The sequence below is a fragment of the Mus musculus genome, chromosome 14 (assembly GCF_000001635.26).
Source record: "Mus musculus strain C57BL/6J chromosome 14, GRCm38.p6 C57BL/6J".
NCBI lineage: Eukaryota > Metazoa > Chordata > Mammalia > Rodentia > Muridae > Mus > Mus musculus.
This window is the reverse complement of record NC_000080.6, coordinates 30,021,164-30,035,797: the sequence shown is the minus strand read 5'-3', so window position 1 is coordinate 30,035,797 and position 14,634 is coordinate 30,021,164. Positions and strand designations below refer to the sequence as shown.

The 14,634-nt window shown below is 47.9% G+C and overlaps 1 protein-coding gene, 1 long non-coding RNA gene and 1 pseudogene across 5 annotated transcripts in view; 2 read left to right on the top strand and 1 right to left on the bottom strand.

The window, feature by feature from the left end:
• Positions 1 to 14,634, bottom strand: part of Chdh (choline dehydrogenase) — a 31,568-nt gene that overhangs the window by 4,671 nt on the left and 12,263 nt on the right. For 2 of the 4 annotated variants that reach the window (XR_383160.4, NM_001136240.1), the window contains exons 2-6: positions 3,954 to 4,713; positions 2,903 to 3,054; positions 2,049 to 2,178; positions 1,054 to 1,188; positions 408 to 550 (exon numbers count right to left, since the gene is read on the bottom strand). Coding sequence is in view for 3 of the 4 variants with exons in the window: in NM_001136240.1 (NP_001129712.1) it covers positions 408 to 550; positions 1,054 to 1,188; positions 2,049 to 2,178; positions 2,903 to 3,054; positions 3,954 to 4,662 (1,269 nt within the window). In the remaining variant the exon portion in view is untranslated. Of the gene's footprint in view, positions 1 to 407; positions 551 to 1,053; positions 1,189 to 2,048; positions 2,179 to 2,902; positions 3,055 to 3,953; positions 4,714 to 12,958; positions 13,166 to 14,463; positions 14,496 to 14,634 lie in introns of those variants that run through there. The other 2 variants (NM_172264.2, NM_175343.5) reach the window with 2 other exon arrangements.
• On the top strand, positions 211 to 3,776 carry Gm52108. The gene is made up of 2 exons (XR_003951106.1): positions 211 to 670; positions 1,399 to 3,776. It is a non-coding gene; the product is annotated as a predicted gene, 52108 (long non-coding RNA).
• On the top strand, positions 7,447 to 8,155 carry Gm18760 (predicted gene, 18760; annotated as a pseudogene).

Sequence of the window (14,634 nt, the reverse complement as noted above, 5' to 3'; positions counted from 1 at the left end):
AGAGGTAACAGTTCACAGTAATCTCCATTAGCTACAGCTCAGACACTTAGAGGAGCCCCAGGTTCCCTGTGGGTGGGCACTCAGCATTTAGTGTACAGACCTCCATCCTGTCTGGCCTTTACTCCTTTGTCTGAAACGTTCATGGGACGATCCCCGGGCTGAGGAAGTCACTGTAACAGGTCCTCCCCCCCACCCCCCCCCCCACACACACATCCTGTGGGCCGACCCCTGGGCTCACTCCCTGGGGTGAGTAAGGTTAGGGCTCCCTTTCCTCCTCCAGTCAGACAGTAGGCATTGTGGGCAGAGTACTAAACGGAGGTCTCCATGGTGGGATAGATAACATCAGGAACATCTATTCTAATGCAGGAGCATGGAGGCAGAGTCTCTGGCCATGGCTGGCTGCATACCTGGTAAGCTTCCTGCTGGGTGGGTTTCCGCCCATGGTCAATCACTTGCGATGGCAGGAAGTGGAACTGGATGTCCGGATGAGGGACCCCAGGTCGGCTGCGGATGAACCCTCCGGTCTCAAGATGGGCTGTGGCTCCGTCCCCTGAAGGTCACATGAGGACAAGGCAGAAGAGCTGGTCAGGGTACAGCAGATGGCCCAGCTCTGCCCGGTGTCCCTCTTCTCCCCTGTGTCTATCTTCCTGGCCTCGGGGCTCGGCACCAGGTTCGTCCATAACCTTCCTTCATTCCCCGGGCAGCCATACCCAGCGTTACAACTTTAAAAACACTAGCTCCATGCTAAGCGAGGGGCGTCAGGTCTGCCAAGGCCACTTGTGTTATGTGCCCTTCGTCTTGCTGCTCAGTGAGCGTCACCTCGAGCAAGGTCCTGTGCTCAGTCCCTCGACGTGTGCTACTACTGCCTCTTGTACCCTTGCAGAGACCTGCCAGACAGGACCTTTGTGCCCTCACCTCACAGAGTGGAAAAATTGGCTTGGGTTGTCAACTGGCTTTATACCTAGCAACCTGAGGCCCGTCTTGGCTCTTCAGGAAGAAAACCACGATGCCCACAGACCGTAGCCACCAAGTACCCCAGGAGGCAGCCCCCACCTGTGTAGCTCCAGAGCCACTCCAGGCCGATGCAGACCTTCCGCAGAGGCTTCTGGGCAGAGTGGAGGGTGATGGGCTGTGTGCACGCTTGCTGAACGTAGACCTCCAGGTGGTCCTGCAGGTTCTGCCCAACTCCTGGCACAGGAAGGAAGGGTTAGGAAAATGGCTGACACAGGGGTGAACCCCTGGCTTTGGAAGCTTCTCTCTAGTCCGCTTTGTCTTCCTGCCTGCCCTGGCCCCCAGCTTGGAAGTTGTTTCCCTGAGACATGTCTTTTGCTCTCTTAGACAAGTCTGGCTCTTTCTCCAATGCTGCTAAAACCACCCACTCTGTCACTCTCTCTACAGCAATCACTCAGGTGCCCTTGGTCAGCCCTCCTCAGCAGCGCCCTCCAAGGACAGGGCCCACAGTTACAACAGGTACTTGGGAAGTGTCACTGTGTGTGTGCTGGCCAGGTTGACACTTGTCAGCTCCATCGTCTCCCCCAGCCTGTTAAGGGAGAGGCAGTCCCAACAGACCCTACTCAAGCTCATGCAAGATCAAGGGTACACTGGGCAGTCAGGACACAGACTGCTTCCATAGGCCTCCAGGAAAGCTTCCCGAGAAAGGCCAGCCCTCAGGGACACAACACACCCTTTCTAAGATGAAGCTTGGATCTTCACCTGAACAGTGGCTTGCTCTGGAGCCATAGGTTGGCCTCATTTGTGCTTAGAGCAACTGGTAAATCTTAGGATAGATCTCTCACACCACAACCCCATCCTGGTGGTAATCTCAGCCCCATGCCTGCTACAGGATGCTCTCCTAAAGGGTGCAGAAGCTGCCTGAGGGAGGGTGAAGGAAAATAGCATAAAGACCTGGGGTTCTCCAGTGAGACCCAGATGCCCTCAGATGTATAGGAAGGAAGGATGTGACACCTTCAAGAAGTATCCCACCGCCACTTCAAGCAACAGGCTGCTAGGTTGGACAGAGCTACCTTCCGGGCAGCAGTCAGACTCACCAGGCAGGTGGCACACCACAGGGATATCCAGTTTCCTGAGGTCATCTGCATTGCCAACGCCAGAGAGCATGAGCAGCTGTGGAGAGTTGATGGCTCCCCCGCTCAGGATCACCTCCCTGCTGACGTAAGCCTGGAAGAGGCAGAGCTCGACCAATCACACTTCCTGAAAAGCCAGCTGTTTGACTGCCCCGTGGAGAGGCACCCAGTTCCAGCCATTGCTGGGCCTTTGGAAATTACACCACTGTGGAGAATCTGTTCTCAGATCCTAGATAGAGAACAGAGGAGGGGGCCGGCTGGAGGGCTACTTAAAAATGATCCGCACAGAGTCCCCATGGGTGACTCTAAGTAACAGCTGTAACAGTAACAGGGGCCTTGGAAATGGGGGGCGGGGGTAGAGCTCAAGTGAGATGATAGCATACACTTCAGTGATTTGAAGCAAGCACACAAATAGATCTCCTGAGAAGGGAAGGCGGGGGAAGGCCATCTCTGACATATCGCCAAGTGAAGAAAAGCACCAAATATGATTCCATTTGTGGATTTTTAAACTTCTAGGGTTGATTTAATGGTTTCTGGCAGGCCAGAACCCTGAAACCATATACTAGAGGACTCTCGTGGGGATAGATATGACAGGCAGAGGCTTACGGAGGCACAAGGGACCATGGAGTCTGCGGGTGGCAGGAGTTGAGGTCTTCTGACCTCTACATCCTGTGGGACCCCAGGGACAATCCTGCCACTGCTACTGGCTGTCAACTCATCCTAGGAACAAGAGCACGTGGGACAGGAGCAAGAGCCTGATTGCCTGTCCCCTTCCTGCCCTCTTCAGTCCCCACACGTTCCACAGGAAGTCAACTCACCTTGTGTCTCTGGCCGTCCTTGATGTACTCCACACCTACTGCACGGGTGCCCTCAAACAGCACTCTGCTTACAAGTGTCTGGACCTCGGCCCTGAGGTTGGGGCGGCTCAGCACCGGGTGCAAGTAGGCGCAGGCTGTGCTCCAGCGCTTCCCTGCAGGATGGAGCGAGGTCAGCCATGGCCTGCTGCCCTCCCCTCGTGCCTGGACACGAAACTACTGGGGAAAGCAAATCTAGCCCTCCCTTGACAATGCAAGGCCCACCTTCAAAGGTATGTCTGTGACCTGGATAGCCTACCCTGCAGTCCAAACTATTGAGAGCCCCATGGTTTGCTCTATCCTGCTGTGTGCAAGGGTCCCATGCTACCTGCTGTCTGTCTACCTGCATCCATCTACCAAGAGGTGATAGCTGGGACACGATGGTCTTGTGCTGTCTTTTTCTGCCTCAGCTTGCTCATCTGCAAGTCTCTATAACGCCATGCGTTATTCATTACACAGAGCTGTTCCTTCACTCTTCCACAGCCCCTCCCCTCCAACCGCTACCCCTAGTGGGGGCCACTGTGTTTTCCCTGGCTACAGGTACCACAGGACTGAAGTCCCTACCTCTCTCAGCTTCCTAGATCTGTGACTATAGGGTTTGGCTGCCCTATCCAGGCTGGACAGGCCCCTGGGAACTCTAAAGTCACCTCTGCTATACTGCATGACCTAGAGGCACAGTGAATACCCAAGTATTGGGTTGTATCCTGTGACACCTAGGGGCCGTATATAGTATCTCCCTCTCACCAAACACCATGCTGATTTGCTTACTGACCATGATGGAGTCAGGAAGGATGCCTATAATTAGAGGTGGGGGCTATTAAAAATCAGTACCCTGGGGGCTAGAGAGATGGCTCATTTGTTAAGAGCACTGACTGCTCTTCCAGAGGTCCTGAGTTCAATTCCCAGCAACCACATGGTGGCTCACAACCATCTGTAATGGATCCGGTGCCCTTTTCTGGTGTGTCTGAAGAGAGCTACAGTGTACTCGTATCCATTAAATTTTTTAAATCGGTACCTTGGTGGACAGTCATGTCCATCCAGCCGAAGCCCTCCTGTTGGAAGCCATTCATGTCTTCAGTGAAGGGGTAGCCAGCCTGACGTGCTGCCTGCAGGAAGGCCTGGTGAAGCGGGTGGTTGGTCTTGCCCCGAGACACATGCAGTGGGCCATCCCCACCGCGGTACATATTGGCACCCAGCTCATGTCTCTGCGCCTTGCGGAAGTAGGGCAGGCAGTGTGCATAGTCCCAACCCTCAGCACCTTCACGGTGCCAGCGGTTATAGTCCTCGGCGTGTCCTCGGATGTAGACCATGGCATTGAGGGATGAGGAGCCACCCCAGACCCGGCCTCGTGGCCAGTACAGCACGCGACTGTCCATGCCGGGCTGAGGCTCAGTGTGATAGTACCAGTTGTATTTGTCATCACACAGGTTGGACACAAGGGCAGCCGGCATGTGGATCTTCCACTGAAGCCGCTTGCTCCCCATCAACAAGTCCTTAGGTCCTGCCTCTAGCAGCAGCACCCGATGATTCGGGTCCTCGGTGAGCCGACTAGCCAGCACACAGCCAGCAGAGCCTGCGCCCACCACCACAAAGGTGTACTCATCCTTGCCCACACTGGCAACAGCGCGGCTGCAAGGGGGGCATGGCTGGCCCTGCACAGCCCATGCCAGGGCTCCACGTGGGCTCTGCCATCCTTTCCTCCAGCCTCTAAGGACCTGCCACATGCTTCCAGCCCAGTTCCTCTATCCACCGACAGGAGTTGGAAGAGTCTTTTCCTAGAACAGGAAACATGGTTTTAAGACTCTCAACTCCACTGCATATGTAGAAGCAGCCTGGAGCTGGTTGGTTATGCCTAGCTTGGGCAAGGCCATGGCGCATGATAGCCACTGCCCTGGGGAGGTAGAACCTGAAGTAGAGATTTTATCATGGAGATAGTAGTCCAGAATGGGCGTTGGGGAAGAGGGGAGGCCCCTCCACAGGCTTGGAAGTTGTTCCCTGGACAACTTTCCTGAGATGGCCATAGGAACTTGGAGACTGGGCATCTAGCTGCTAAACGGGAGGAAGGCTTTCCAGCCTGACCAACAAGGGGCTATTCTCCTTACTTCAGGCAGGATGCTGCATTTTATTACAGGAATGCACAAGAAAGAAAAAAAAATAGAAAAGCTCTCCAGATGGAGAGGGACAAAGTAGGCTGAGGGACTAAGACTTGGGAGCTCATAGCCTGAGAGATCCCAGGACGCACTAGGACACAGGGTCACAGCCATGCTTTGCAAGGTCAACTTGTAAAGCGGTAGCTTTGACAGAGAAATGCCAATGGCCTAAAAATAATGTTGATTTGTTTTTGCTTTTGAGATCTTTCCCTCCCCCCTCCCCCACCCCGGTACCCCATCTCACTCTCTTTCAAAGTCATAGCCTCTTTTTCTTCAATAGTTGTTACGTGTAAATATATGTGATTATGGAAAGCGACCTGCTCAGACCTATATATGCCAATGACTTTTGATGGGTCTTCTCTCACCAATGTCCCACATGCTTGGTGCAAAGGTTGAGAACAGCCTCAGTATGCCACTGACCTCGTGAGGACAAGAGCAGCTGAACCCCGCAACCCCAACAACAACCTCTAGTCTACCCTGAAGCTGAAATGAAAGGACTGAAAAGTCCCTTGTCAACTTTGGCCTGCCCAGATGCAGATGATGGCAAATCCCCCTTAGCTTTCCCTCAGTCCTGTATCAGTAACCAGGGCCTTTGACAAAAAGTGGTAGGGCCTTCTGGAGCAAGAATTCTGCAGAGAGTCCCCTCCACCCCCAGCTCCAGGGTAGCAATGCCCATGCTCTGCTCTCCCGGGGATGGACTCACTTCCCCCAATGCCCTCCCAGGATAGTTGCGGCCTTTGTAAGAGGACGCCATTACCCATCTCCATTAGACTGCTACACACGTCAGTATTCCATTATAATTTGGAAACACACAAATACACTCTTTACAAAGAGAGAAAGCAAGCCACAGAACCAGAGCCCCCAGGTGTTGTAACTATCAGACAAAGACTCAAAGTCAAGGTCACAGCTACTAGAAATGATTTCGTTGACAAGAGGACATGTTGAAGGGACTTTCAAGTAGGCATCAGTGGTCTGCAAAGGTGACTCTGTGGGCAAGGGCACTTATTTCATAAGCCTGAGGACCCCAGTTTAATCACTAGGACCCATGTAAATAAAAGCCCGCACTCCTACAGTGAGATGAGAGATAGAGACGGGAGACTCATCCAGAAGTTTGTGGGCCAACCAGCCTAGAGTTCATGTATGGCAGAAACCAGAGAGACCCTGCCTCAAATATATGGAAGGAGAGGTCCCCAGCTCTCAAAAGTTGCCTTGTGACCTCCATGTCCATACTGTGCCATTGTATACCCTCACACCCAACTAATAAATCAATAGAAAAATTGGAAATGATCGATCTGATTTAAAAAGCAAAAAAATGCAAGAAAAAGTCCGATGCTAGGACAAAGGAGTTTTGATTAGCTATAACAGGAGGAGAGCAGTGACATTGAAGATTAGGGGAAGAGCTGTTTCTAGATGAAAATGTGAAGGGAGAAGAGAAAAAGGGACGGAGGAGAAGAATGGGGACTTGGGGAGCTTTTAGACCATCATGCTAAAGTGTGGGTAAGTGGAGTCCAAGCAGGAGAACTAGACACAAATAGATCGGTTCCACCAAAGATACAGTGTGCCAAAATGCACACACACCTTGTGAGAAGAAACAAGATGCTAGGATGAGCCAATATACATAGAAAATAACAACAGTCCAAAACAAAGTAGCAAACCCTGAGAGATGGGTGCCAGGAGAGTTCTCCCAAACACCTAAGGGTGAGCACTCCCTGATTCTCTCTAGTCTCTGTCAGAAGAAGCAGAGAACATGTCTTTACCCGATCTAAAAGGCCAGCACCACACTAAAACCAAAACCAGACAGACAAAAACATCAAAGAAAAGAGAACTATAGATCAGTATCGCTTATGAACAAAGATGAATAAGCATCCTGGGATGGGTCTCACAGAGGGCCAGTACAGCTGGGGGTAGGAGGGGAAGGTGGCCAGACAAGAAAAATCTCTCAACTAAATTTTAGAACTCAAATCCAGATAGTTTGTAGCAGCAGGTTCAGAAGGTAATAATTACCTGCTCTCCAGGATGATGGCCTGTATTCAGACCTTGGAGGCCACATGCTAGGAGAGAACTATTTCCCCACCAACTGTCCTCTGACCTCCACACACATGCCACAACATTCTGTGTTACACTTGCATATCACACAAACACACACACACACAAATAAATTTAAAATGTTTTTAGAGTTTTGATTCTAGTTCTACATAAAAATAAACAAACAAACTTATGTACCACATTCAAGCAGTTTGGTCCCCGGGTGTTCATCGTGTGAAACATTTCACATGTGAAAATCAGTTCATGGGGCTCTGGGTTTGTGTACATTCCCTCCGAGACCTACAGGCTGGTCTCCCTACCTCAGACTCCAAAATAGGATAAGCATTCACGCATTTCATGTGCAGAAAAGGACTTTCTTCCTGCGTCCAAATCCAATATCAAGAAAGTGTGGATGGCAGAAGAGAAAAGATCACATGACAAAAGGAAACAGATTCAGGCGGTACTACCTCAGAGAGCAAGCACCTTGTGCTGGAAGACTGCTTACAGGGAAGGAGCTGGTGAGGAGTGGCCTGAAGGTCACGCATGCCACCCCACCAGGAGTTAAAGAAGGCAAAGAGAGAGAAGGAATGGGAGAAGATACAGAATACAAATATGAGTGACAGAAAAGAACTCCAGGAGAACAATAAACCAAAGATGACACAAAGATCAGAAATCAGCCCATTGGCGCATCGGTACTCAGGTTCAAAATGTGAGGTGTATTAAATGTCAAGTGGGGTCACGCCTGCACAGAGGGAGACTGCCCCTTGCTTGGTCTTCCTGGAATCAATTCAAGTTCACTTCCTCCTGAGGTCTCAGGGCCATCGAGGCACCCCTTGGAGCTAATAGCAGAGATGAGAGACGGTGTCCATGCACTGAAATGAAGTGTACTGGAGAGACACTCGACTGCAAGGGATCTACTGCAGGACTGTGTTGCCAGTGATGGTAAAGAAAACCCCAATGTTGGCTTCTTAAAGTCACTGACAACCAAACAAAAGCTTCAAAGAGACTGGATAGACTTGAAAAAAGAAAAAAAAGAATAAGAAAAGAGAAGTGCACATGGAAGAGAGAGCACCCAGTGAGCACCCAGTGAGGCGAGCACAGCAGCGCCACCCAGTGGGGAGGGCACAGGGACACCTGCCTGAGAGTCAGAGGGCTCCATTTTTCTCACTGAGTATCTCTAGCCAGGCCAACTTACACTCTATCATCTCTCTAATAATAATAACAACAACAACAACAATAATAGAAAGTCTCTTAATTTTCCATTTTTGCAAATTGTCATTTCAAGTAAAAAAACAACACTACTACCACTAGGTTGAACTTTGCAGATATTTTAGGCGATCTATTTAGGCATATAGAAAAAAAACTTATTTTCCCTGTTGACAACCTCTTTCTTATGCCTTCTACCAGATTTAAAACATATAAGTAGTTATGTGATTTCTGTTGTTGTTGTTGTTCTGAAACACTATTAAAACTGCCAATCACCTCTAATCCCAGTACTTTTGAGGCAGAGGCGAGTGGATCTCTGTGAATTCAAAATCAGTCTTGTTCACATAGCAAATTCCAGGTTGAACATAGTGAGACTCTGTCTGGAAAAAAAATGGAAAATAAAAGAAAGGGAGGAAGAAACAAAGAAAATTATCATGAGGTGAAGAAATAAGAGGTACAGAGAAAGCATTGGGCAAAAAATTTTTTAAAGTACCTTTCTGCTGCCCAACATGATAAAGGTTATCTACAAAACCTCTGTCGTGGCAAGGAATGCAGACACTTTCCCACCAAAACCAGGAGCAAGGCAAATCGATTCTAACATCACATTGGACATTGCAGCTTAACTTAACAGTCAAATGGAGGAAACTCAAAAGGCATGGGGGTTGGACATGAATGCTTCTGGCCAACAAGATCATCTGTGTAGGAAATCTGAAAAAAAAAAAAAAACTGACCAAAAAGGTCCCTGGACCTAACAAGCAGCTCCAGGGGGACCTCGGGAGACAGAGTCAAGGTGCGAGTATCAGTCACACTCCGAAATGCCAGCAGGGAGCATGGGCCACTGAAGGGGAGACACAGTTCCACTGAATTGAATGTGCCCAGTGAGAAGGAATAAATCAAAACACCTTTGCAGTTGGACATCTACCAAACCCTACAGAAAATCACCAAAGAAAACCTAGCTACACGGGGTGATATTCTTTATTTGTGGGTAGGGAGATTCAATTCTGTCTTTATTCTTTACCATTTAACTTATGAATCAGTGCAATCCCTTTAAGTACCCCAGCAAGATTTGTAAGTATTAATAACCTGATCCAAAATTTATATGCAGACACAAAAGACCTCAAAAAAGCCAATGCAATGTTCAAAGAATATTAAGTTATAGGGCTGGCATTATTCAATCTCCAGGCTTGCTGGAACCACCGTCAAAGAAACAGGCAGCCATCAACAGAGCAGGGCAGAGCTCAGAAGCTAAGTCATGTAAATAGGCCAACAAAGCAGTGGGATGGAGCAGAAATGGCCTTTTCAACAGAGGGTACCAGAGCCACTGAAACACACAAGAGAAGCTAGACTTGGACATAGCTTCAAAGTTCAAAATGGATCCCAAACCCAAGTCTAAAACACAAAGCATATTAAAAAAATAAATAAAAAATAAAAAATAAAATTCAAGAGCACAATAGGAAAGCCCAATGTGTGTGTGGGGTGGCTGACAATGACTTCCTAAAATAGAGCGCCAAAGGCAAAAACTAAACACAAAGCTAAAAACTGGTAAACCAGATCTCATCAAAATTAAAAAAGTCTACTAAGATACTGTCAAGAGAAAGAAAGGACAAGCCACTGACTGCACTTGAGATGAAGGACTGTCACATAAAATACACACATCATAAACTAAACTGCTAAGTATACCTAACAAACGTCCTGATTACCAAGTGAGTCAAAGACATTAACAGACACTTAGCAAAGAAGATACTCACACCTGGCTCTTAAGCATTTGAAGAGAAGCTGTCCAGAGCATGCCAAGACTGAGCCACAATGAAAACTAAGTGAGACTCCACTGTATACTTATGGCCAGAGCAGCTGCAGGAGTAGTGTAGTAGAGTCACGTGAAGAACTGTGAGCCTGGTGGCATATGCTTGTAATTCTAGCACCTGGGAGACTGAGGCAGGAGGACACAATTTTAAGGCCGGTATGGGCTACATAGAAGCTGTCTCAGAAAAGAGAGAGAAAGGATGAAACAAGATGGGAGGGAAGGAAAGGAAAGAGGAAGAAAAAGAGGGGAAAAGAGAGGGAGGGGAAGGAGGAGGCAAAGAGGAGAAGGAGGAGGGAAGGGGAAAGGGGGAAGGGGAAGAAGGCGAGGGGAAAGAGGAGGAGGAGGAGGAAGAGGAGGAGAAGAGGAGGAGGAAAAGAAGGAGGAGGAAGAGGAGGAGGAGGAAGAGGAGGAGGAGGAGAAAGAGGAGAAGGAAGAGGAGGAGGAGGAAGAGGAGGAGGAGGAATAATCCCACATATCACTGGATGAACCACAGCATCTCAGATCAGTGTGGATAGATCCTAAAAGCGTAGTCATAATATAGGAAGAAAGCCTCAGGCGCTTGTAGCCTGAATGAATTTTAAAGCATGCAATTCATACATGCATGAAAGTTCTAGGATTTATGAAGCAAAAACTGACAGATTTGAAGGGGAAATAGTTGAACAATAACTGAAGACTTCAATGTTCAGAGTTCAATGATGATAGATTAATAAGGTAATAGAGGGAAAACCCCCATGAACCAATCGGACAGAACAGATATATACCAAGTACTCAACCCAGCAACAGAAACACATTTTTCCTCAAGTGTACACAAACCAAACTCCAGGACAGATTATAAATCTTTAAGACAGAAAACATACCAGGAGTCTATTTGGACCACAGTGGAACAAAACTAGGAATCAATCTGCAGAAGAAAACTCACAAAAAATATGAAATTAATGCCTCCAAAACCCCAATGTGTCAGAGAAAAAAATCACAGAGGAAGTTAGAAACCCGTGAAAGGAACGAAAGAGAACACACGAGACACCACGACTTATGCAACGTGGTGAAAGCAGTTTTATCAGGCCATTCAGAGCTGCACCTTCAGAGGGAAGATCGTTATCCTGTGAACAACTAGAAAATAGAACAAACTAAACCAAGGCTAGCAGAGGGAAGGAAACACTAGAGATCTAAGCAGAGATAGAGAAAAACAATGGAGGAAACTGCTGAAGATAAAAGCTGGCTCAAAGAGAAGCAGCGGAATAGGTAAGCTTTGTGTTGTGCTCAATACTGACAGCAAGAAAATTTCTCAACTAAGAACAGAAGCTACACAGTATGGCAAGTTCTTGCCAAAACAATTACACACACACACACACACAGAGAGAGAGAGAGAGAGAGAGAGAGAGAGAGAGAAAGAGAGAGAGAGAGAGAGAGAGAGAGAGACAGAGAGAGAGAGAGACAGAGAGTGACAGACAGACAGAGAAAGTCAGAGACAGAGAGACACAGAAAACAAAAGATTAGGCCTAAATTTAACCAAAGGTTTAAAAGCAACATTGTATTAGTTTACTTTATCCTTTCTGTAACAAAATGCCTGTTTGTTTGTTATTTTGCCTCTCGGCTTGAGGGGATACAGTCTATCATAAAAGGGACTGAACTCAGGCAGGGGTGTGACTGGCTGTCAGGTTGCAATTATACTTGGGCAGCAGAAAGAAATGAATGCTGGCCTCCACCGATCTTTTCTTGTTCAGTCTAGGGCTGGCTTGTGACATCGACCCACCCACATTTAAGGCAGATGCTCCTGCCTCCCTGTCAAATTTCTAGAAATGCCCCCTCCAATACAACCAGAACCGTGGCCTCTGAAAGATTCTGAATCCTGTCAGGCTGTCAGGATTAATCGTCACACTGGCTATCGAAAACTATAAAAATGTCGCTTAAAAAAATACCAAAAATGGTATAAAAAATAGAAAAAAATTCCTACATTCATAGATTGGAAGAATTACTGTTGTCAAGATACCTGTACTACCGATAAGATGGTAGTTCCTACACAACTTCTACCGCATGCCAATGGCATTTCTTTTTTCTGTAGAAAACCTCATTTGGGGGGTTAGTGAGATGGCTACAGGTAAAGGTGCTTGCTACCAAGCCTAACAATCCAAGTTTGAGCCCAGGATTTACATGTGGAAAACAGAGAAGTGACTCCCACAAGTTGTCCTCTAGCCTTCACATGAACACAGTGGTACATGTACATACATGAAAGAATAAAATAATAATAACGAAGGGAAAAAAAGGAAGATTCATTTAAGAAATTATATGGGATCTCAAGGGACTCCAAGCAGAAACTGTTAGCATTCTGTCTAGACTCCACCCCCCAATCACCTGGCAATAGCCAGGTATGGTCCTCCCCACAATTACCTGGCAACAGCCAGATAGGCCTGGCCCACTATAAAAGGGGCTGCTTGCCCCCTCCTCCCTCTCTTGATCTCTTGCTTCTCTCCTGCTCTCGCTCTCCCCTTCCCCATTCCCATTCCCTTCCCCCTCTCTCCATGAGCTCATGGCCATGGCCAGCCTCTACTTCTCTACTCTCTCCCCCTCTCTGCCTTTTTCTGCCTCTACTACCCTCTTAGCTCCCCTCCCCATGCTCTGAATAAACTCTGTTCTATACTATCCCACCATGTGGTTGGTCCCTCAAGGGGAAGGGATGCCTTGGCATGGACCCACTGAGGCACCCCCTTCCCCTGCACTTCACCCTCATAGAACACATCTCATAGTTCTTTATCTTTTTAGAAACACATCAGAAACACAATAACAAAAAACACCGAACCAAAACCCCAGGAAGAATAACAAAACTAGAAGACTCACAGTTCTGGATTCTACAATTACTGCAACTCCATAGTTGCGGAAACTGCAGTGGTGTCAGAAGACATTTGAACTAATGCAATAATGCAGAAACGAGTCCTTGCATAGATGGCCCAACTGGTTTTCAACCGCAGCCTAAATCGCTCAAAGAGGAAACAGAGGTCTTCTTAGCAAACGCCACCTGGGAAGCGAGCCACAGGCTACAGCATGAACTTGTACCTTTGCTTTGCCACAGTCAAAAGTCAGCCCAAGAGGCTGGGGAGATGTTCAGTCAGGAAAGTGGTTGCTGTGCCAGCCTGAGGCTCTGAGTTGAGGGTCCCCAGAACCTATGTAAAAGGCCATGTGGCAGGGGCTGGGGGGATGGCTCAAGTAAGTAACGTGCTTACTACACAACCGTTAGGGCCTGAACTCAAGTCTGGAGAACACATGTAAGAACTGGCCTTGGCTACACACAGGGCTGTGACCCAGAGCTATGGAACGTGGAGAAAGGATTATGGAACTCTGCTGACCACTCTCCTTCCTAGCTCTTGGTCACCTTTTTCAGGGGGAAAAGGTGAAGAGTGATGTTCTTATTCAGTGACTATGAACTCACACACACACACACACACACACACACACACACACACACACACACACACGGCACTGCGTGTATATGCTCTCACTGCTGGGAAGCCAGAAATAGGAGGGTCCCTGGGCCTTGATGGCAAACCAGCCCAGCTGAACAAGGGGCTCTATGCTCAATAAGAAACCCTAGCTCAAACATTAGAATCTGATGAGGTAGCACACGCCTTTAATTCTAGCACTCAGGACATAGAGGGCAGGCAGAGCTCTAAAGTTTGGAGTAGCCTATGTAAATAAATAAGATGCAGAGGTATAGAAGACACCTGATATTGACCTCTGACCTCATGCATGCACAGCCATACACATGTGCACTCACATGACCATGCACATGTGAATATACCACATACACACACATTAATTAAAAAAAAACTCTGATGAAAACATGGGGAGAATCCTCATGACATTAGATTTGGAAATAGTGTCTCAGATGCCATACCAAAATTACAGGTAATAAAAGAAAAAATATAGATGAATTTCGGTTCCACAAATGTTAACACTTTCACGCATCGAAGGGCACTAGCAAGAGTGAAGCCACAAGCTGAGTACGGTGGAAACAGGTCACTGTGTGAGGCCGACCTGATCTATGTAGAGGTCCAGGGCTACACTGAAAGACACTGTTTCAAAAACCAAAATCTAAGCGAAATGACAAGCCCACTGAGTGGAAAGCACCTGCCAGCCTCCTGTTTGACCAGGTACTAATATCCAGGATGCACAATGGATCCTGGAACTTAACACCAGCAAAATCCTAATGGACACAGACAGAAGAGCTCTTCAGTAGACAGGCTTTCTAAAGAAGATGTGGTGGAGCACAAAAAGATGCTTAAGCCCCCACCAGTCATTAGAGAAAGCCAAATCAAAGCCACAAAGAAATACCACCCTGTACCCACCGGTACGCCTGGAATGGAAACTGATGGGAAATAGCAGGAGTTGCCAAGGATGTCCAGAAGTTGACAGCCTTTGTACACTGCTGAAAAAGAGTCAAATGTTAGCCACCGGGGGTACAAGCTGGAAGATTTTCAAAAAGTTAAGAGTTACTACATGGTCCAGTAATCCTACCC